General features: G+C 42.9%; 1 protein-coding gene across 11 annotated transcripts in view; it reads left to right on the top strand.

Moving 5' to 3' along the window:
* Nucleotides 1-23,572, top strand: part of ELMO1 (engulfment and cell motility 1) — a 620,389-nt gene that overhangs the window by 158,493 nt on the left and 438,324 nt on the right. For 9 of the 11 annotated variants that reach the window (XM_021935213.2, XM_003896098.5, XM_009203095.4 and 6 more), the window contains exon 5: nucleotides 13,063-13,113. The exons of the other annotated variants lie outside the window; for them this stretch is intronic. In XM_021935213.2, coding sequence (XP_021790905.1) covers nucleotides 13,063-13,113 — 51 coding nt within the window. The remainder of the gene's footprint in view (nucleotides 1-13,062; nucleotides 13,114-23,572) is intronic. 11 annotated transcript variants of the gene reach the window in all.

The raw sequence follows: 23,572 nt of genomic DNA, 5'->3' as shown, positions 1-23,572 counted from the left end.
CCCAGGGTCCCATATTACTGAACATTCTTTCATAGCAGCACTTCGATGGCTACATGGTATATCTTTGGCCTGCCTTACCATAATTTACTTCAGGTTTTCTTTGTGTTAGGGGACATTTGCAAGACTTTGTATTTCAGCCAGCATCTAATCAGGATACAGAAACCATACTGTTATTTAAACAGGGGATATTCCAATGTAAATCATTGACAGCTAGTAGAAGCTGGTTAGTTGTGAGTAAAAGAGAATTCCTATGGGTCCAGAAGAAGCAGTTGCAGAAAAGAAGCTATGGCCTCCAGTTTGAGGAAGAGTGGGTAATTGAGGAACTAAAGACCAAGAGCGGGCATTGCTCATCCCCCAGGGTTCTTCAAAGAGGGCATGGCCACCACAGGGACGTCACGACCCACGGGTGGTACAGAGACTTGTCAGAGGAAAGCAGCTGGCCAGCTGGCTGTGCGGCACTATAGATGTGTCTCTGTTGTCAGAAGCTTGGGTAGGCAGAGCTGCTTTGAAGCAGTCCCTGGTAGGGAGAGCAGAGCCCGGGTGCAGGAGGCTTGAGGACTTGCCCATGGAATGGTAATGGTGGATCCCAAAGGGAATGTGCTTTCCCCAGGCAGAGTCACTCCAGTGCCCTCTATTGGTGAAGCGTCACATTGCCGCAGCTGGCAACCTGTCAGAAAGCAGGGCCAAGAATGGTTTTGAGTTGAGAGACAATAAATGAATAACTGGAATATTTGGCCTTGCTTTTAGCCTTTTTTTTCTGTAAACAGTGTTGTAGCAAACATCTTTCATAAAATGTTTATTGCATCTCTGATGTGTTGGTAGGATAAATTCATAGAATTTGAACATTTCGAAGGCCTTAGTCATATGTTACAAAATCATCCTGTTGACTCTACTGGGTGCTGTGTATGGGAGCAAAGGCATACAGCCTTGTTTTAGAACTTGTTCCTCCTTTACCTTTCGAATCTTGGCTTTGTCTGCTGGGTTGTTAACTCTTAGGCTGAGAGATGCTCAGAGCTGGCGATGCCAAGGTTGGAGCCTGCAGTCTGATGTAATAAGGGCCAAGCTCTGCCATGGAGGGAGGGAGTAGTGTGTTACTGAAGTCCTCCCTCACCTTGCTCAGTCTACTGAACGCATTCCCCTCCCATTTCATTAGCTGCTTCAACAAATTCATTTCCCTAAAACATCCTCTTCATCCTATCAGTAGTCTCTCTCAAAAGCTGTAAATGTTTCCTCTTTGTTTATGGCAGTGCAAATGAAAGAGAAGAGGAGAGAACTGACCAGTGGCCCTGGGTCCCTTGCCTCCATTCTGTTGATGAGGGACTGAAGCAAAATGACATGCCCAAGGTCACATGGGTAGTGAGCTGGTCAGGCCCAACCAGGGCTTCCTTCCTCCCAGTCCTCTGCTTCTCGCAGTTGCCAGACCACTGTGGCTCCATCACCCTAACTCCTCATTGTTCTCCCAGCACAGCACCTGTCCCGCGACAGGTATCACACTCCTCTAGTGCTCACACTATGCCCTTGCTGGGGCTGCCCCACTGTCTGAAATGCCAAGATGGCCCCCCTCAGCTGCTGTGCTCAAGGGGACTGCCTACACCTAACTTCAAGGCCAAGTCCAAGATTCACATCGACATAATTATATTCCATTACTGTTTAACAGATTCGAGTCAGTAATTCTTATCCTACAGTATTAGAGATGTGGACATGAACTGGGTTCTACCCTGAGCTTTTAGTCCCAGCCTGGACACCAGGCAAAAGTAGGTATGTGCTGGTTTCTATCATGTGAAATTGACTAAGGAAGCAAGCAACTTCATGTCTTTGAACAGGGGTCTGCTTTTTTGTTTGTTTTTTGTTTTCTTTTTCAATCGTGGACATCTGGTAGTGCATGTTCCTTTAAAGTGAGTTTGTCATCTCCAGAAAAGCATGTTGTTCTTTCTTTCTATCTTCCACAAGTCCTTGGTTAAAACACTGAAGGGGACAGGCAGTCTCCTTCTGTCCTTTCCCTCAGGCTTGCCATGTCCTGACAGATTCCCTTGGCTCCTGGGAGCTGTCTACCCACCTCTGTCTGCTCCTTCTGACCCAGATCTTATTACAGATATAGAGAGAGCAAACCATTTATTGCAGAACAGGCCCTTCACCTTCATGTTCTGTGTTTACAGACCACAAAGAGGTAGTTAATAGATATCTCTTAATACTTGTCTTGTTCTTTTTTCGGCTTTGGGAATTGGGTACAGTATATCTGGGTCCTGTGGAAAGCGAAATGATTGGAGAGAAAGACAACAGCTGAAAATGGAATTCTCACTTAGGAGCATGAAAAAAGAGTAGAAAAGAAGTCAAACCACAAATTCTTCAAATTAATGGGTGGGAACGAAGTGCTACCACTCTAATGGGGTGGCAGGGTTGCGGTTTCTGATGGTGAGCAGCCCCTGGGAGGCTGGAGCCTCTGTTATGGGGAATGGGCATTTACAGCAGCTGACCACTTTTTCTTCCTCATCCCCAACTCTTTGCCTTCCCCCCCTCCTTTTTTTTTGGCGGGGTGTGGGTGGTGTCTGGATTTTATTTTAGGGTATTTCTAACATGCCTCCTTAACGTTCTAACATGCCTCCTTAACGGTCAGATCTGTAGTCCTGTCTGGAGACATTGCTCTGTAACTTAGCAACCAGCATATCATATATTGCCCTCAGTTGTTTCATTAGCCTGAAGATGTGAACATCAAAAAAATGGACACACAGTGGACAAAAGCGATCAGGCTTGCATGCAAAAACAGTCTCTGTGATGATTAAGAAATAGACCTGAACAACTGCATTATTTTACAGTAACATATCCAAAGTAAGGACCTCCTCACATCTGGAGAAAGAGACAGACACAGACAATGATGGAGAGGGAGTGAGAAGAGATGGAGCCAGGGAAGATGCTGGAGCTTCCTGCCCTCCAAAGGGCCTGAATGCAGGGGATCAGGTCCTCCCTGTGGACCTCCTGTTGTCCTTGCTAAAAGACAGGAAGGAGAATAGAATTGGGATTTTTGAGTAGGCAAAATTCTTAATTTATCTGACTCAGTAGAAAGTTGGCATACTGAGAAAAACAGATTTCAGAGGGAAACATATGACAACAATGACATTTTTCTGTGCCATCTTATTACCCAATCTGCATGGAGACTGAGTCGATGAACTAGTAAAGACACAAAGACATCCTATCGAGATGTCTGTGAATGGCAGGGGCTGGTACAGTCTGGAACTGCTGGGTATTGGTAAATATGACAGCAGGGCTTTGGCTGGCTTTCACTGGGCCACTTGTCATTCTCCTCATACATTGTGTTCAGTCAGGACATTTCCCTGCAGAAATGTTCTTTCTGCTGGTTTTCTCGTTTTTGAGAAGCTGGCATGAGTTTTGTTTGCTTCAAGCTTTATTATTTATTACCTCAAAATTCAGAATATTTATTCCAAATGTCATGTGTAGTCTTAACAAAAGTTTAGACTGTGGTGATTCTAAACTTCATTTTGCATCAGAGTTACTTGGGATCGTAGTGAAAATGCAGCAAACCAGGCCCCTGATTCATGGGCTGTGGAGGGGAATCCCCAGAAATCTACATCCTAACACTCACCCATGGTGATTCTAAAACAGACGGTCTGAAGATCATAGGAGAAATGAAAGATTAAAGAGTCATTTTCCAGGGAGGGCATGTGGCAATTTCTTGGCACTGTGAGTTGATAGATACATTCTTTGCTTTCATGGAATCCCTTTCCCTGTTTGTGGGGGGTATTGCCTCATTGTTTTTTTATTCTTTACACACTTTATTTATTTCCCATAAATTGTTGGGGTACAGGTGGTATTTGGTTACATGAGTAAGTTCTTTAGCGGTGATTTGTGAGATTTCGGTACATCTATCACCCGAGCAGTATACACTGCACCATATTTGTAATCTTTTATCCCTTGCCCCCCTCCCGCTCTTTCCCCCAAGTCCCCACAGTCCATTGTATCATTCTTACGCCTTTGTGTCCTCATAGCTTTGCTCCCGTATATCAGTAAGGACATACGACGTTTGGTTTTACATTCCTAATTTACTTCACTTAGAATAATAGTCTCCAGTCTCATCTACGTTGCTGAAAATGCTGTTAACTCGCTCCTTTTTATGGCTGTGTAGTATTCCATCTCATATATAGATGTGTATGTGTATGTGTGTGTGTATATATGTGTGTGTATGTATGTGTGTGTGTATATATGTGTGTGTATGCATGTATATACACCACAGTTTCTTTATCTACTCATTGATTGATGGGCATTTGGGTTGGTTCCACGATTTTGCTATTGTGAATTGTGCTGCTATAAACGTGCGTGTGCAAGTATCTGTTTTTGAATAATGGCTTGTTTTCCTCAGGGTAGATACCCAGTAGTGGGATTGCTGGATCAAATGGTAGTTCTACTTCTAGTTCTTTAAGGAATCTCCACACTGTTTTCCACAGTGGTTATACTAGTTTACATTCCCACCAGAAGTGTAGAAGTGTTCCCTGTTTACCACATCCATGCCAATGTCTGTTTTTTTTTTATTTTTTTGATTATGGCCATTCTTACAGGAGTAAGGTGGTATAGCATTGTGGTTTTGATTTGCATTTCCCTGATCATTAGGGATGTTGAACATTTTTTTATATGTTTCTTGGCCATTTGTATATCCTTTTTTGAGAATTGTCTGTTCATGTCCTTAGCTCACTTTTTGATGGGATTTTTTTTTTTTTCTTACTGATCTGTTTGAGTTCCTTGTAGATTTTGGATATCAGTCCTTTTTCAAATGTATAGATTGTGAAGATTTTCTCCCACTCTGTGGGTTGTCTATTTACTCTGCTGACTGTTCCTTTTGCCATGCAAAAAGCTCTTTAGTTTATGTCCCAGGTATTTATCTTTGTTTTAATTGCATTTGCTTTTGGCTTCTTGGTCATGAAATCCTTGTCTAAGCCAATGTCTAAAAGGGTTCTTCCAATGTTATCTTCTAGAATTTTTATAGTTTCAGGTCTTATGTTTAAGTCCTTAATTCATCTTGAGTTGATTTTTGTAAAAGGTGAGAGATGAGGATCCAGTTTCATTCTCCTATATATGGCTTGCCAATTATTCCAGCATCATTTGTTGAAAAGGGTGTCCTTTCCCCACTTTATGTTTTTGTTTGCTTTGTTGAAGATCAGTTGGTTTTAAACATTTTGGTTTATTTCTGTGTTCTCTATTCTGTTCCATTGGTCTATGTGCCTATTTTTATACCACTACCATGCTGTTTTGGTGACTATGGCCTTATAGTGTAGTTTGAAATCAGGTAGTGTGATGTCTCCAGGATTATGGCTGCCTCTGTTGAGTCATGCAGGTTGTCAGGGAAGTGGGGGAAGGCCGGCAGTGACAGGCTTCACCCAGCTCCCACGCTAACTGAAGGGCCAGTCTCACTCCCACCATACAAAGTTCGGCTACAGATTTCCTTCTCTCTGTGGAGTTATACCTGCTGCTCCAGTGGCTACCCTCCCATTGGATCCCTGTGGTGCCAGGCCGTAATGGCCTGCTAGGCAACGCAGGGAGCTCCCAGGACCTTTCTGCTGCTTCCTCTACTTTGTATTTCTCTCTGCTCTCTAAATTGGCTCAGCTCCAGGTAAGGTTGGAAACTTCTCCTGCAAACAGACCTTCAGCTTCTCTAGTGGGAGTGTTTTCGGAGAGGAGGGTCTCCCTTTCCTACTTCCACAGTTGGGGCACTCACAGTATTTGGGGTGTCTCCTGGGTATTGCGGGAGCCAGTCTGCTTCCTTCAGAGGGTCTGTGGGTCCTCTCGGGATTACTGGTTTGTCCTTGCAATCTATCTGGAGCTAAAATCCACAATGCGAACTTCGGCACGCTGCACTATCTGGAGCTGCAATCTAGTCTTGCCTCCCGTCCACGATGATGATCCCCTTCCCATTTGCCACTTTAAAGCCTTAGAGCCAAGTCTCTCCATTCAGTTGCAATGCCCCAGTGAGGTACTTTTTTTTTTTTTCCTTGAGGCAGAGTTTCACTCTTGCTGCCCAGGCTGGAGTGCAGTGGCATGATCTCGCTCACTGCAACCTCCACCTTCCAGTTTCAAGCGATTCTCCTGCTCAGCCTCCTGAGTAGCTGGGATTACAGGCACCCGTCACCACGCCCGGCTAATTTTTTTGTATTTTCATTAGAGACCGGGTTTCACCATGTTGCCCAGGCTGCTTTCGAACTCCTGACCTCGTGACCCACCCACCTCAGCCTCCCAAAGTGCTGGGATTGCAGGCTTGAGCCACAGCGCCTGGCCCTCCACACACTTTCATATGCCATTTGATGCGGTTTCTTTGGCCTGAGAAAAGTGACCTTGCCTCAGCTGAATGTTGCTTGGATTGACCCTGTCAAAAGGTGGCTCCCAAGTGTCACCCATACCACTTGCTGATAAGACAGAGATGACCTTGTTGCTCACCTTGTTGAGGGAGAACATCAGCATGCAACACTTTGTCAGTATCTCAGGCAGAGGTGAATTCGTCAGGACTGCACTAGAGATGCAGCACCAGTAGGAGATGTATTTGAACTGATTGCAAGGAATTACCTCGTGGGATTATGAGAGCTGGTTAGGAAAACGCGAAATCCACAGGGAAGGCTGGAATTCTGAGACACAGACTAAATCTGCTATCTACTGTCCACAGATAGAATTTGTTCCTTCAAGGAACCCTCAGCTCTGTTTTATTGTTAGTGTTTTGTTTTTTGTTTTGTTTTGTCTTGTTTTGAAGAGACAGGGTCTTGCTCTGTTGCCTACATTGGAGTGCAGTAGTGGGATCATAGATCACTGCAGCCTTGACCTTCTGGGCTTAAGCAATCATCTCACCTCAGCCTCCCAATTAGCTGGGACCACAGGCATGAGCCACTATGCCCGGCTAAACAACTCTGTTTTTAAGGCCTTTCAATTTATTGAAGCAGGCCTGTTGAGATTATCTAGGATAATCTCTCTTACTTAAAGTCAAGTGATTATAGACTTTCATCACATCTAAAAAAATACCTTACAGCAACATGTAGATTAGTATTCACATAACTGGGAACTGTATTCTAGTCAAGTTGACACATCAAAAAGGCCACCCAGTACCACACCACCCCCAGCCGTACCAAAAAAAAAAAAAAAAAAAAAAAGAAAAAAAAAAAAAGGGCTATCACAGAAAGTAAAGTCAGAATTTATTGAGAATTGGAAGTTTGGTTTAGTTGGGTCTTTCAAAGCATGTGTGGGTCATGATACAACAGTTCGGATTGGTGGAAACTGCAGGTTTCGAGGCAAGGGATTCAAAGAACCTTAGAGGACAAACAGTTGATGTTTTTCATTTGAGTTTCTGGGTCTTTCAGAAAGTTCCTGTAATGAGCAGTCATGCCATCTGCCTAAGCAGGAGACTTCTGGAAGAATAAAGTTATGCCAGTGAAGACAGAGGAAGCATACAAAGTGCTGTTACTGCAGACATTGGAAGGTGTGCATTCTTAGTGACCAGCTGAGTATGGGGGTGAGGTAGATGGTTTCTGTTCTCAGCCCAGAGGCTCTGGATTCCTTTCTCATGAAGCGGCCACATGACCCTTGTTCCCAAAGCCTGAGCTTTGCAATTCTTCTCAGGAGAATATTTGTGGACAGATATGACTGCCATATTGCTCAGCTGGCTCCTCGAGAGAGATGACACATTTGCTAACAGCAAATCAGAGCTGGAACGCCACCCCTTACTCCTGCTCCTCCCTCTTCTTAAATGGTGGAAGATCAGTCTGCCTTTCAAGTGTCCCGTCTTCCTTTTCTTCCTGCATCTCCGGCTCTAAGCGACCACACAGGACTTTTCTCTGTTCCATGAGGAGGTCTTGTCCTTTCGTGCCTCAGAGCTTTGAGATGTGCTGTTTCCACCTCTCTCCTGGGAAATCCTGCCTATGTGCAGAGGGCCATCTTGAATGTCATCTCCTCTAAAAGCCTTTGCTGCCCATCCTGTTCTTCCCATCTCCTCGCATCACACGTATGTGCTGATTCAGCGCTGGTCACCCCCAGGTCTCTGCCATGGTACAGATACAGTTATTACACGTCAGTTTCTCTCACTGACCAATTCCCAGCAGACAGGAATTAGTCCTATTTAACTTTGTATCTGCCTTGGTGCCTCATCTGTGCTTGGCATAGAGTAATTTAGCCATTTATTCAACAGATAGTTTTTGAGTGGCGGCATGTGCCGGGTCATAGGTGTCCACTGTTCTGGATGGGAGTCATATACACATACTAAACTATCTGCTCTCTTGGAGGTGACATCTTAGGGGTGAGGGAGACAGCCAATGAACAAAAAAAGATGAATAAGTAAAAGCACATAGACAGCACTTATTGATGCTTAGAGGGCTGCTCCCTCTGAAACAGACTGAGGGTTGAATAGGATAAAAAAAGTGGGTGAGAGATTCCCTGCCTCCAATACGAAGCATGCTTGTGAGACAGAATTCCTCCTTAGACATGCTGGTCAACTTACAGAAGAGGTATGCATTTGCTAATATTTGTTATCATGCTGGGTAGATGTTTCTGTCCTTGGTGTAACATAGATTGTATTATTATTTTTATTTATTATTTACGTATAGGGTCTAGCTAAAAACAAATAAGAATATAGCAATGTGCTTTTTACGTATTATTTTTGTGCTTAATAATAAACAGTGAACTCTCTCCCTTTCTCTCTCTGTCTCTCTCACTTCTTTCTAGTATTTGCAATGTGCCAGGCACCGTTTTAAGGACTTTAAATGGGTTATCTCACTTGGTCCTCAGAATAACCTTAGGAAATAGGCAATATCCTCGTTTTCCATATGAGAAAGCCGGGGACATGAGAAAGCTGGGAGCATAAGGACAGCCATGCCACTTGCACCAGGTTTTCCCGCTTGGAAGTGAATTGTGTGTCCAGTCTGGGTGGCCCCATCACTTTTAAGCTGTGGACTATGCCTCCTGTGTGGGATTTATGAAATCAGAACAATGACAAGCCTCTCCCTTTGTTAATGAAGTTTACATCTTCAGTTAGGCCTTTCTTACAAAGCCAAAGGTGTCATCAGCACATGGTGAAAAAGCTGTAATCCAGTTGACTTTCTGGATAGAATATGCAGTGGTCTACCATTGCCTTTGTTTCTGAGTTTGCTCTGCCTTTCTGCCAGGACCTTAAATTTTTAATGCATATTTTATTAGTTCTTCTACATATCTCCTTTTCATTTGAAGTACAAGACACTGATTTAAAAGCATGAGGGAAGGAAAGGAGAGAAGATAAATGTAATTGTTGACTGAGAAGGCACAGGCAGAAGGTGCTGCTGTCTCTGGGACAGCAGGAATTGCTCCCATTCTTCAGCCAGTTCGAGTCTAGATGCAGTGCCTATGTCCGTTTCCTCTTGTTCTTATTCACCTCTAACAGTGCATTGTTCTTCCCACTTTTGGGAAGAGAACTTAGGTCTGAGGAATTAAGTAGCTTGTACTGAGTCCACTCAGCTGGTGGGAAGCAGAGCAGGAATTGAGCCCAGCTTTATCAGAGGATTTAATCATGCTTTGCTTTGAAACAAACAATCATCAAGACCCTTTCTGGAAAGCAGTCTTGCTTGGGTTCCAAAAAGGAAGCAGTGAACCTTGAAGGAGTGCCTGAGGGAGCCTAGAGGCCAATGAGGAACTTCTCCCAGCCCTCCTCCCACCCAGCACCCAGTATGTCGCCTTGGGTGTGGTGGGGAAGCCCTGGGACTCTGGGGAGCATTCCTTAGCACTTAGGAATCCAGTCTTGATTATTTGCTGTCATGTATGTTGAGCGACTGATGAACTCTCCCCTCTGAGGGTAAATGCAAGGTCTGGGTCTTGCCTTTGTCAGGCACACAGAGCACAGCCTTTGTTGTCAGATTACCTGGGTTTGAGTCCTCTCATCCCCTCCATGATGTTGGGCAAATAACTTATCCTCTCAGCAGCTTTGCTTTCTTATCTTTAACGTGAGTATAGAGGTGTAATGTTGGTTACATAAGCATGAGAAACAAAAACTCCCAGCCCAGTTCCTTTCAATAAATGTTAGTTTATTGCTTTTGTTAGGAATGCCTCATCACAACTCCAAACTTCCATGATTATTAGAAAGATTATTTCTGGGCCAGGTGTGGTGGCTTACGTCTATAATCCCAACACTTTGGGAGGCCGAGGTGGGCGGATCACAAGGTCAGGAGTTCGAGACCAGCTTGCCCAATATGGTGAAACCTCATCTCTACTAAAAATACAAAAATTAGCCGGGCATGGTGGTGGGCACCTATAGTCACAGCTACTTGAGAGGCTGAGGTAGGAGGATCGCTTGAACATGGGAGGCGGAGGTTACAGTGAGCTGAGATTGTGCCACTACACTCTAGCCTGGGTGATAGAGCAAGACTCCTTCTGGGGGGGAAAAAAAAAAAAAAGATTGTTTCTAAACCCTCCTGACATTTTTATACCCCTAGAGCCTTCTTCCCTTCCTGTTTGGAAAATTTGGTAAGAATAAATTAGACCTCTTTCCTCTTAGGAAGAGAACTGCCTTAAGCCTTATATGAACAGGTGTGCCTGACCCAAGGGTTCAATCAGCACATCTGCTGGCTCACTCTGAGACTTGTTCTTCATAGTCACTAATACAAAGGATTTTTCATTCTCCATCTTATTTTCTCAAGTTGTTTAGAGCTTGAGCAAAGAAAGGGTATGTTATGTATTCGGCTTCCTTAGAACTCTGTTGTTAGTATTTGCCATCTTCCTTTTCATTTCTCACAGAGTCAGAATTTTAGAGTTGAAAAGAGATTTTAAAAATGACTTGAATTCATTTCCCCATCTCCTATCTCAGCCTGCCTGCCAAGAGACATTCAGTACCATGCTTACATGCTTCCGGTAATGACGAGCTGGCTCTCTCCAGAGGTGACCCAGTGCATCAGGGGATGCTCTACACTGGGCTGAATTGCATACGTAGGGCCCGGATCTGATGGTGTTGGGTTTTCCGGCCTGCCTGCACTTGGTGTGAAATGTTCAGATCTGCTTTTCTTTTGGAGGGAATTCTGGCCTGAAGGCTGCCCCCTTCTGGGTGGTTCTTTTAGAAAATTCATTGTCCAAAAAGTCATCAGAATTGGCTGAGGAAGCAAGCAATTTTATGTGTCTTTGGCATCTCATCAAGAAATTTCCTACCACCTCAGTGTGTCTACTGAGTCCTGAGCAAACTCCAGCTTGTGGCTTGATCTTATATTATGCAAGGTAGTGATCCTGAAGGCAGATTTATTAACCCCCAACTTCAGCATACCAGGTAGGGCATGCAACCATGGTGAGTCCTGGAAGGCCTCCTCCTGGAAATTATGTGTGGTATATACTCTACTGGAAGAAAATAAAACCACCAATGAAATTCTATCTTCAATGTCAAAGATGCTGTATTAATCTGTTCTTACACTGCTATAAACAACTACCCGAGACTAGGTAATTTATAAAGAAAAGAGGGTTTAATTGACTCACAGATCTGCATGGCTGAGGAGGCCTCAAAAAACTTACAAATATGGTAGAAAGGTAAGCAGGCACGTCTTACATGGCAGCGAGTGAGAGAGTGTGTGAAAGAAGCAAAGGGGAAAGAGCCCCTTATAAAACCATCAGATCTCGTGAGAACTCACTCACTCTCATGAGAACGGCATGAGGGAAACTGCCCCTGTGATCCGATTGCCTTCCCCCAGGTCCCTCTCTCAACACATAGGGATTATGATTAAAGATGAGACTTTGGTGGGGACACAAAGCCAAACCACATCAGATGCTAAGTGATAGCTTCCTAACACTCACTTCAAATATACTTGCCACATGGAGGCAGGCTGATTGGAGAGCTGCTTATTTATGGTATTTATTCTTAACTTCAAGGCAACATGCAGAAGGAACCAGCAAATGTTAAGAAACGAAGCTCTTTAATAACTCTTTTAAAGAAACAGCTTTACTGAGACAGATGTCACAATGATCCACCTTTTAAAGGGGGTGTTTAGTGCATTCACAGTGTTGTGCAGCCATCACCAATCTAGTTCCAAAACATTTGCATCACCCCAGAAGAAAACATTGAACCCACTGAGCAGTCATTCCCATTGCTTCCCTCCCCCAGCCTTAGGCAACCATTTATCCTAACGCCTGATTCTATTGATTTGCCCATCCTGGACATTTCATGCAAATGCAGTCATGTAACATGAAGCCTTTGTGTCTGGCATCTTTCACTTAGTGTAATGTTTTCAAGGTTCATCCATGTTGTAGCATGTATTGGTACTTTATTCCTTTTATTTATTTTAAGGCAAAGTTTCACTCTTTTTTTCTAGGCTGGAGTGGAGTGGTGCGATCTCAGCTCACTACAACCTCTGTTTCCTGGGTTCAAGCAATTCTCCTGTCTCAGCCTCCTGAGTAGCTGGGATTACAGGCACCCACCACCATGCCTGGCTAATTTTTTTGTTTGTTTGTTTGTATTTTTAGTAGAGACGGGGTTTCATCGTGTTGGTCAAGCTGGTCTTGAACTCCTGACCTCAGGTGATCCGCCTGCCTTGGCCTTCCAAAGTGCTGGGATTACAGGTGTGAGCCACCACGCCTTTCATTCCTTTTTTATGACTTACTAATTTTCTGCAGAATGGAAAGAACACATTTTGCTTATCCATTTATCAAGTAGTGGACTTATGTATTGTTTCTACTTTTTGGCTATTACAGATAATGTTTCTGTAAACATTAGTGCACAAATTCTTGTGTGGACACATGCTTTCAGTTCTATTGGGTAAATATGTAAGAGTGTAATTGTAGGAGTCAGGAATTGTAGAAATGCAGGAGTCAGGTCATATGCCCTTAATAACCTTTTAAAATTACTTTTTTTTGTTTGCTATACTTGGGACCCATATTCCTTTTCTTTGGGTTTATATTCACTTCCTTTGTACTGAATATTGTCAGATAGAAAGTTAACAGCCTTTCTAGAAATAATTAAAAATTATTCAAGTGAGAATAAACTGAATGCCTGTTTTATCTGCTAGATTATATTTGCCTTTGTTCTCTTCTTTACCAAGCTTCTACTTGAAGATTTACAAAGATTTTTTATTTCTTTTCCAGAACCGCAATGAGATAAAAAATGGCACTATCCTTCGATTAACCAAATCTCCAGTAAGTCGATCTCAGCTTCTAACTTCCCAGTACATTCTTTGCTCTGCGTTTCTGCTATATGTGAGATATTAATTTTTGAGGATGACTTTAGTGCAAAGCAAAAGGCTTCCAGAATGTCCTGAACATGCAGATTCTGGATTAGCAGGAATACTCCTCCATAGATTTCCCACTGCAGAGGAGGAAGACCTTACTCCAAGCGAAGGGCAAGCTTGTCTGACCTGTGGCCCAGGATAGCTTTGAATTCACAAATTCGTAAACTGTCTTAAAACATCATGAGTTTTTTTGTATTTTATTTAGTTATTCAGCTATCGTTAGTGTATTTTATGTGTGGCCCAAGACATTCTTCTTCTTCTTGTGGCCCAAGGAAGCCAAAAGATTGGACACCTCTGCTTTAAGGTTTGAGTTTGGAGGTCGTCTTAACAACTTCTGTGTTACAACTGGGATCACTCACCTGTACCAACTGGTTTTACACACCTGCTCACACATCCACCTAATGCCATCTGAGCAAATTCAGACAGCAAACAAACAAAACCAAAGTCGGTTATTTCCCTTTAAAGTCAGTGTGCGTGTGTGTGTTTGTGTGAAAGAGAGAGTTTAAGTACTTTGTAGCCTTAATGGGTTATTACAACAATTCATAAAAATAATTTACAAATGTTGGCCACTTCACTGTTCCATTGACAGCTGATTCTACATAAAGAACTTTAGAGTCTTCTGAATTAAAGCTGCTAAACAAGATGCTACAGTATATTTAGACTATTGTAGTCGATGATGTCTCTTTTCTTATCTTTCCTACTTGCTTGGCGATACTTTAGGTAGTAACATTAGTGTATTTAACTATGTTATTTTACAGTGCATTTCATTGCTTTCTTAAAAAAATAATCTGCCCCAAATACACCACGTGTTACTATTTTCACTCTGCATATGTGATGAAAACTGTGTCTAACTATCATTTTCAGTTTCCACTGAAGCCATGTGGTAGGCTAAAAATAAATTTAAAAATTGGGAAAAGCATCTGGCTAAAATTAAGCTGCGGGTACTATAACTACCATAAATTCTTATTGTTGAAAATTACATTAGAGTGGCTTAGAAACTCCTAAACATTTTACCCAATAACATCCTGAACCTAAAAACAGTGATGAGCTCAGTGGAGTGAGTTGCTACAGTTCGCAGAACTGTCTTTGATGCCTGCTTTGCTACTTAATGGAAATTATAATCTTTACTCATTTTTCAGTGGCTACATGATGAGCTGAGGCATTTTTGTCTGACTTTGCATTGGTCTTCTTACTCAAGTCAGCATGAATGAATGTTAATTTGACCTTTAGACCATTGTTTTGTTTGGTTTTTGTAGTTTCTATTTATCCTGCTAAATGTAATCATCTGCTTGCTGGACAGAAAAAGTAGACCTTGCCTTTTATTTCCTTTTAGAGTCTAAAAGACAGGTTTTTAATCAAAGCCTTCTCTGAGGCAAAGAAGGAGTTAGTTTCATTTTTTTATTGCTGTGGATTCATGAACAAAATTTCTACAATCTAAGTCACTCCTTGAAATAAGGCTAGATATTAGATAGGGTGAAGTTTTTCAGCATCCCAAAGGAAACTTAGGATGACTTGTCATCAGGGAGAATGGAATTTGTGTTCTTGAGAGAATGATCCTCACATTCCCAGCTCAGTGAATGGAAAGATGTGAAAGCCCGTGTAAGAGGCACTGTTAAAGATGGGAGCCCACCTACAAGAGACTGGCTTACGGTTTCCAAAAAGCAGTGGTTCCCAAACCTGGGTCAGCTGTGAAGCTTTGAAAATGCTGATATCTGGTGCCTTAATAGAGAGGGTGGATTACAGTATTTGGGAATTGGCCCCAGGAATCTGCGTTTTTAAGCAACCACGTTGTGTTGTGGCTGTGGCCACAGGGTCTAGAATTGGGAAGTTACTCTATAAGCAAGACATTTTCGATCTGTGAACTTTAAATAGGTTGTTTTTTATAATTTTGCATTTAGCTGAAAAATACAGGTTGCATATACGCGTTCATTTTTACATACACAATAAAAATATGTTTAAAAAAAAAAAAAGAAACACCTATGAAGCTACCATAAAGAAGCCAGCAGATGGTGTTATACTAGCTTTTGAAGTTCCTTCTGCATCAGCTGAACTCTCCCTGAAGCCAGATAAGGACATCTCAACACCCACACGGATATACATACGCACGCGCACGCACAACACACACACACACACACACTCCTGTTTTTATGTAATGTGTAGCTGTGCTGAGTTTTACCTCCACTCTGTCAAAGGTGGTCTTTTTGTTGATTGATGAATTTGTTTTCTGTCTCCATTTATCACAGAACAGTCCCTCTAGATTGTTCCTAGAGAATTAGGTCATTGATACTAGAGGATCTAAACAAACAACTTGCACTGTTTAATTTGTAATAGGCCTTGTACATGGCTGCTGCTTCTCCACTGCATGGTACATCTTTAGACAGTCTCTCTAGTGGCCGTGTTAAACAAGTGTATCTTTCTAGTGTGGTATGTTTATCCATCTCCTGTTACCATAAAAATATAAGCTGGGTGCGGTGGCACACACCTGTAATCCCAGTACTTTAGGAGGCCAAGGCGGGTGGATCACGAGGTCAAGAGTTCAAGACCAGCCTGGCCAAGATGGCGAAACCCCGTCACTACTAAAAATACAAAAATTAGCCAGGCATGGTGGTGGGTGCCTGTAATCCCAGCTACTCAGATGGCTGAGGCAGAGAATTGCTTGAACCCGGGAGGCGAGGGTTACAGTGAGCTGAGATCATGCCACTGCACTCCAGCCTGGGCGACAGACTTTTATATATATATATATATAGAGAGAGAGAGAGAGAGAGAGAGAGCGCGCGAGCGCAAGAGAGAGAGAGACAGCGAGTGCGTGCGCGCGCCAGGAACACACCCAGAGAATGTGTGCAAATGTGTGTGACCTTTGGAGCAGTCAGGGTTTGGGGAACTTCTGAGTGCAGAGCTGAATAGTGTGTCCTACCTGCCATGATCATAATAGCTGTGGGCATGGAGTCTGAGGTCCTCTGTTGCATGCAGCATATTTTAAAATCAGCTTTGGCTATTGTTCGTAGCAGAAGAAGCTTGGCTTGCCAGACCATTGTTGTTACTCTTCTGAAATTTTTGTTTTAAGAGGTGCTTACGGTGACTATATTTGTAGTCTTGAAGTGGAGAGAAACTTCTAAATAGAATACAAAACACAGAAGCCATAAAGAAAAAGATCGGTAAATTTGACTACCAAAAACTTAAAACAACCCCACAAAAACTTTGTGTTTGGAAAGAATTCCAGAAGCATGTATGTATGTATGTGTCTGTCTGTCTGTCTGTCTGTCTATCTATCTATCTATCTATCTATCTATCTATCTATCTATCTATCTATCAAGGAGGAACTTCAGCTTCTCTTACAGATGAAAATCTACAGTCCTAGATAATCAAAGTGTGAGGAAAAGATGCTGTGGGGTCAGGATTTTGAAAATTTGAAGTAGAGTCTATTTGTGTGCCCTCTTTGGAGGGCAATTTAGTTGTATTCACCCAAGTTTAAAATACATATACCTTTGTCTTAACAGTACTGCTGCTGGGAATTTATATAATAAATAGACTCACAAAAGCACTGCAGGATGCACACACACACACACACACACACACACACGCCCAAGCATGGCTATATGCATCATTGTTTTTAGTGATCAAAAACTGGGAACCTGTTATATGTCTATCAGTTGGACTAGGTAAGTGCTGTAGGTAATTTTTATGTTGTAGAATACTGTGCAGTTGTTAGTAAGAATGTGATACGTGCTGCCGAGGAGGTATCTCTAAAGCCTGTTATTAACACAAAAGCAGGTTGCAGAACATCCTGTATAGAAGGATGCATGGGGGGGTAATCCCAGCACTTTGGGAGGCCGAGACGGGCGGATCACGAGGTCAGGAGATCGAGACCATCCTGGCTAACACGGTGAAACTCTGTCTCTACTTAAAAATACAAAAAAAAAAAAAAAAACTAGCCGGGCGAGGTGGCGGGTGCCTGTAGTCCCAGCTACTCGGGAGGCTGAGGCAGGAGAGTGGCGTGAACCCGGGAGGCGGAGCTTGCAGTGAGCTGAGATCCAGCCACTGCACTCCAGCCTGGGCGACAGAGCGAGACTCCGCCTCAAAAAAAAAAAAAAAAAAAAAAAAGAAGGATGCCTGTTATGTATGTGGAAAGGAAGTGTGTGTATATTCAGATAAAGGGATACAATATTTCTCAAGGGATACCTACAAGAAACTTAACTTTGGGCTAACTTTATTTTTTTATTTGATAACTTCCAGTAGCACTCGTGTGTGTGTGTGTGTGTGTGTGTGTGTGTGTATTATTATTTTTTTGAGATGGAGTCTTGCTCTGTGGCCCAGGCTGGAGTAGAGTGGCACGATTGTGGCTCACTGAAACCTCCATCTCCTGGGTTCAAGTGATTCTCCTGCCTTAGCCTCCCAAGTAGCTGGGACTACAGGTGTGCGCCACCATGCCTGACTAATTTTTGTATTTTTAGTAGAGACAGGGTTTCCCCATGTTGGCAAGGCTGGTCTTGAACTCCTGACCTCAAGTTATCCTCCTGCCTCAGCCTCCTAAAGTGCTGGGATTACAGGCGTGAGCCACCGCGCCCGGCTGTACTCATATATTTCTACCTCTCTCATTTGCTGGTATTATTTTTAATTAAAGAAAACACATATATTTAAGGCCGTTATAGTACAAAAGAGGCGAATCATAATGTCCCATGCTAAAAACATGTCAGGATTGCAAACTATGAGTTTTTTTGTGAACCCTATTATATGCGAACTGAATTATTGCCCATTACGCCTTCTTTTGGCCTGTGTGGACGTATTACAGAAAGCAGAACTGCTCATCAAGTCCCTAGTGTTGCTTTGTCAGCTGTAAGCATAATCTTCGCTTTCTGCTCTTTCTGGTTTAGGGAGCTGGTATCAGCGTTATCTAGGTCAGAGGGCCTGTCATAATGATTTTTGGGTTTTATTCCTTCTGGCAATAAGAAAAATGGTATTATCTCAGTCACTGTGTGGATTCAGGTTATCGGAGATTCTTAATAAGCCCATTAATGCCTTTTTTTTGAAATTCCATTTTTCAATTCAGGTTTTCCATTTTTCTCTCCTGGTTTGAGAAACTAATAAAGGGTTGTAAAATGCCTTAAATTCTATTTCTTGCCATCGCTTTCGGCAGCCTGGCTCATGGGAGAAGAAGCCTTTGGAGGCTGGCGGGCAGAGGAGTCACAGGATGCCCAGGCTGCTGCCCAAGGACAGATTGCAACGGCGGCCAGGGCACAGGGTCAGAGTTTCTTGCAGGTTCAGGAGATGCAGGGGGCTTGGGCTACCTGTCTTGTAGGGAATTGGAGAGTTGGAAGGAGTGTTATGGAGGGCAAGCCCCAGGGCTTCAGGATGTGGTGCTCTTTGAGCTAGGATGTCCTGTTCTTCCTGGTGCTCTGGCAAAATTAACTGCGTGCTGTTTACTGGAATAGAAAGGTGGAGAGGATGAAAAGTTTGAGATGTTCATTATGTGTCCATGAGGATATGTCATCAACTAGGAAGCCTGGAGAGATGCAGATGTGCCAGCCACCCCCGTAGAAATGTCATTTAAAGCTGTGGGCTGGAAGAAGTCACCATGGGGAAAGTAGAGGAGAAGGGCTCAGCACAGACCCCTGGGGACACTCTAAAGTTTAGAGGAGGAGCCGAACAAGAAGCCAGGTGAGCCAAGTGTTTCAAGGAGGAGGGCGTATTTACGTGTGTTGGAGGTTGCCCAGGTAATAAGGAAGATGAGATGAGGGTGGTTCCTGGGCTGCCACCTAGAGGTATTAATAGCATCGTAGAGACACTCTCCATGCAGGGTTGGACAGGGGCGCCTCATAAGAGCGGGGAGAATAGGAGGTAGAATGGAGGCAACACTTTAGAGCTACTCCCTCTTCCAAAACTGTTGCTGAAAATGCAAGCAGAGAAATGAGGAAGTAGCTATAGGGAAATTGGGTCAATGGCTGTTTTTACCTTTCTGTTTGTTGTTTTTAAAGATGGGAGATTTTGGAGACTTTTGCAGTTGGAAGTGATCCACTGCAGAGAGAGAACTGATGATACAGAAGAAAGGGAGATAAATTTGAAGTAGAATACTTGAGAAGGTCGGGGAGAGGAGATCCAGAGCTGAGGGGAAGAGTTGACTTTTGGTAGGAAACAGGGTCCCTGCCACACAGCATCTATTAGGAGGAAGCAGAGCTTGAGGGTAGAGATGCCAGCAGCTGGTGCTGTTAGAAGTAGGAAGATGAAGGAACTCCTGGCTGATTGCTTTGATTTCCTCAATGAAATGATCACCAATGGAGGTGAGGCAGCAGAAAGGCATAGAGGGGGTTTAAGGAGAGAAGAAAAGATGTGGAGGAGTTATTCTGAAAGGGCATAGCAAACATTCCAGGAAAATATTGGATTGCTGGGCAACATTGACCGTACATTTGAAGATATCTATTAAACTGTTGAACCTAAGGATGTTTTTAGACTACTCTTTAATTGACATCATGAATCCAGAGTTATGCTAGCAGTTTCTTGGGGATGATTTTAACTTGTATCTTCGGGAGAGAGATGTTAAATGCTTGACACACACACACTACCAGTACCCTTTCCTGTGCCCACGGCTAATCCTTTATGAGCTATTTCCTCCCTTGGAGTCTGGAGTCTGAGTTCCAGAACACTTTCCTATCTGGGACATGAGGTAGCCACATCTAACTGTTTCAATGGCCCAAAGTAAAACTTTTTTTCTATCCTTAGAACAATACCAGAAAATATAACTTGCTGTCTGATACAGAGATCTGTGTGACTATTAGATTCTTTTCATGTGTGCTGGTTGCTTGAAAAATCAGAACTAAGGCTATCTTATTTTTTTAATAATGTTGACTCTTTCCTCCCAAATATAAAAATGGTGCAGATTAATGCAAAAACTAAGGCTTCCTGCAAAGAAAACTGTTTAGAATATTACAATTCATAAATAAGCACAGGTCACATCTACTTGCTTTCTTTGATCATTTGTATGCAAATGCATGAATACATATGTGTGCATACATGAATGTATATTCATTTATAGGTTCATATATAGATTCATTTAGACATTCATATATATATGTATTCATTTGTACATTCATTTAGTGAAATGTGTTTTGAACTCATGGTAAATGCCACACTTCTATATGTTGGGTGACATTACATTCTAGCAGATACACACACTCCACAGCACATATTCCCACCTCCCGCAAACAATAAAATATGTTTGCATCCTGGCTATTTCTCTTAATATTGCCTCGTGAGGATGTTCTCACTATTTTACATTCTCTAAAAGTTCCACATGCAGTTCCATATAATATTTCATCCTATGACCATATCATGACTATTTCACCGTTGTCCTATTGGTAAACACGATGGCTGCTCAATGTTTGGCTATGAATGCTGTTTTAAGGGCTCCAACTGTACCACACATTCATCTCAGATACTTACATGCACCCATTCAGGGAAGCACATCACCACCAGGGATTCCTTCAGCTCTGCATGCTCATGAACATCCTAGGCTACCTTGCCTGCCGCTTCCACACCCTCACTTCCCTCCACACCCCCTGGCCTGCAGACCCCAGACACATCAGTCCTCTCCTTTCTCTCCCTCCAGACAGACCAGGCTTGTTCCACCTGAATCAGGGTTTTGACACTAACCGTTGATGCTGCCCAGAATATTCCACTCCCCAATGTGGTGGGGTCTTTCTTGTCAGTCAGATCTTTCCTTGGATGTCACTACCTTAGGTTGCTTGTCCCTGAAAACCACTCCATCTAAAGAAGCCATCAGTCACTCTCTAACGCAAACCCTCCACGTTAGGTTTTGCTATAAAACATCAATATTTGATTTTTTATTGTTAATTTTAAAAGTTATCCACCTGCCACACCAAGCTTGGGTGAGCCCCGGGAGGGTGAGAACCTTGGCTGTCTTATTTGTTGCTGTATCCCAAATGTGCAGAACAATGTCAAGCTTTTCAGAAGTGTATGTTGAACCAGTGAATGAGGATCCTGAGGATTTTGAAGGGACATTGCTTTCCACTGGATAACTGGAAAGACTTGTCTGAGAAGAGGCTAAGCAAAATTATATACAGAGTGATCTGCAATAACTAATATCCAAAAACAAAATTTCCTTACAAAACTCCAATATTTTAAGAACAAAACCTTTGATTCCCACTTTTTTTGTATAATAAAAGCTGTATTTCCAGATTATTTAGAAATTAGAGAAGATAAAAAGAAGGTATATCCCTGCCTGTTCTGGATTCAGTTGAAAAAAATATTGCATTAAAAGGGTCCCACCAGTTTGACATAACATTTTGATTGGCGGTCACTTGTGGGACTCACCTCTGTGGATCACCCTTTCCTGGCAGACTCTGTGATGAGGGTTACTGCCCAGGTGAGATGCAATTTGTCACACTGTGGGTGGAAGGGAACCTTAAACATGATCTCATCACAGTACCTTGGTGTACCTACCAATGGGGAAAATGAGGCCAAGAGAAATGAAGAGAGAAGTTCACTGTGGCTGCAGAGATAGCCAGTGAAAGAGATGTAAGTGGCCCTGCCTCTGACTCCTGGCTCATGGAGCTTTCCATCATGGTCCTCTCACCTCCTGGCTTGCCACACTCCTCCCCTCCTCTTTAGTGACCGTATCTCCTCCAGTTGTTCACCTATGTCCTAGGATGAAGAGGGAAATTTACCCCAAAGCAAACACTGTGGGAACTGCACTTTTTGAAGAACGGCTGTCTCCTTAGATATGGGTACCAAGGGAAGGAGCAAGGCCTGCAGGGAGTTAAGAACAGCCCCATGCCAATAGAACACATCATTCTCAGGCGCTGGGCTGAGTGCAGGAGAGGGGTGAATAGTTCTATAGGAACTTTCCAGGCCATTGAGTCTATGAGCTTTGCTGTAGTGTGGCAGTTTGGAGAAGGCTTTACTGCTATTATGGGAGTGACTCCTTGGCTAAGATCCCAGCAAGTTAGGATATTGCTTTGGTATTCTTACATGTGACCATTTTGGTAAAATATTTTCAATTTCTGTAGCAGCAGCCCATGAGCGGTTGTGGGATTTGGGAGGACTCCGCAGTCTTGACTCCTCTGCCTGGGACACTTGTCCTTTTCAGGTTTCCGTTCTCTCCTCACTTCTTTTATTTTAAAATTTATTTATTTATTTACTTTTAAGTAGGTAAGTATGAAGGCATGTAAATGAAGTAGGAAGAATAGGTATAATAAATTATATATTAATAAGAGTAGGTATAATAAATTCCATCTACTTAGCTTCCACATTGTTGACTTTTTCTTTGTTTTCTTAGCAAAGGTTCTTCCTTAAAAGTGCACAGCTTTTAGAAGGGCAAGCACATTTTCTTTAGGTGCTGTAAACCAGGAGGGCCTCCTTGTGTTACAGCTGGGGAAGATCAGGTGGTAGTTGAAAAACACAATCAGCTGGGTGTGGTGGCTCACACTTGTAATCCCAGCACTGTGGGAGGCCGAGGCAGGTGGATCACCTGAGGTCAGGAGTTCAAGACCAGCCTGGCCAACATGGTGAAACCCTGTGTCTACTAAAAATACAAAAATTAGCCAGGCATGGTGCAGGAACTTGTAATCCCAGCTACTCAGGAGGCTGAGACAGGAGAACCGCTTGAACCGGGAGGCAGAGGTTGCAGTGAGCCGAGATTGTGCCAGTGCACTGCAGCCTGGGTGACAGCAAGACTCCATCTCAAAAAAAAAAAAAAAGAAAAAGAAAGAAAAACACCACAGAGCTGCTTATTCTATAATCACAGAGAGATGCAGCATCCTGAGTGATGTAGAGCTGTGGTCCTCAGTGTGTGATTCCCAGGCCAGCAGCAGCACCACCTAGGGTCTGGTAAAACACACAATTTTTGGGACCCCACCCCAGGCCTTTAGAACCAGAAACTCTAGGGGTGGCCCATGGTCTGTGTTTTAAGAAGTCATCCAGGTGATTCTTACACAGGCAACAATTTGAGATCCACTGTTTACAGTGTGTTTTCTGGAGTCCAGCTGCCCAGGTTCTATTTTAACTTCAGCACTGATAAGCTGTGTGACCTTGGGCAAGTTACCTAACTTCCCTGAACTTCAGTTTCCTTTGTCAAAGACTATGATAGGACCTACCCGGTGGGACTATTGTGCAGATTAAATGAAGGTATTTAGAATAGTGGCTCATAAAAAGTGCTAGGTAACTGTTGGCTGTTTTTCATATTGTATCAACTGCATCAAACACTATTAGTTAGCATTAATAATGACAATGAAATAATTTTTGGGTACTCATTATTGTCGTAACCTAGATAGTAAATGCAAACATCCTTCTTGGAGAAAAAATACACTTTTCAAGGAATTTGAAATGATTTGCTTGGGTTAACTATTATATGTTCA

The sequence above is a fragment of the Papio anubis genome, chromosome 4 (assembly GCF_008728515.1).
Source record: "Papio anubis isolate 15944 chromosome 4, Panubis1.0, whole genome shotgun sequence".
Classification (NCBI taxonomy): domain Eukaryota; kingdom Metazoa; phylum Chordata; class Mammalia; order Primates; family Cercopithecidae; genus Papio; species Papio anubis.
This window is presented reverse-complemented; position numbering and strand designations above follow the sequence as displayed.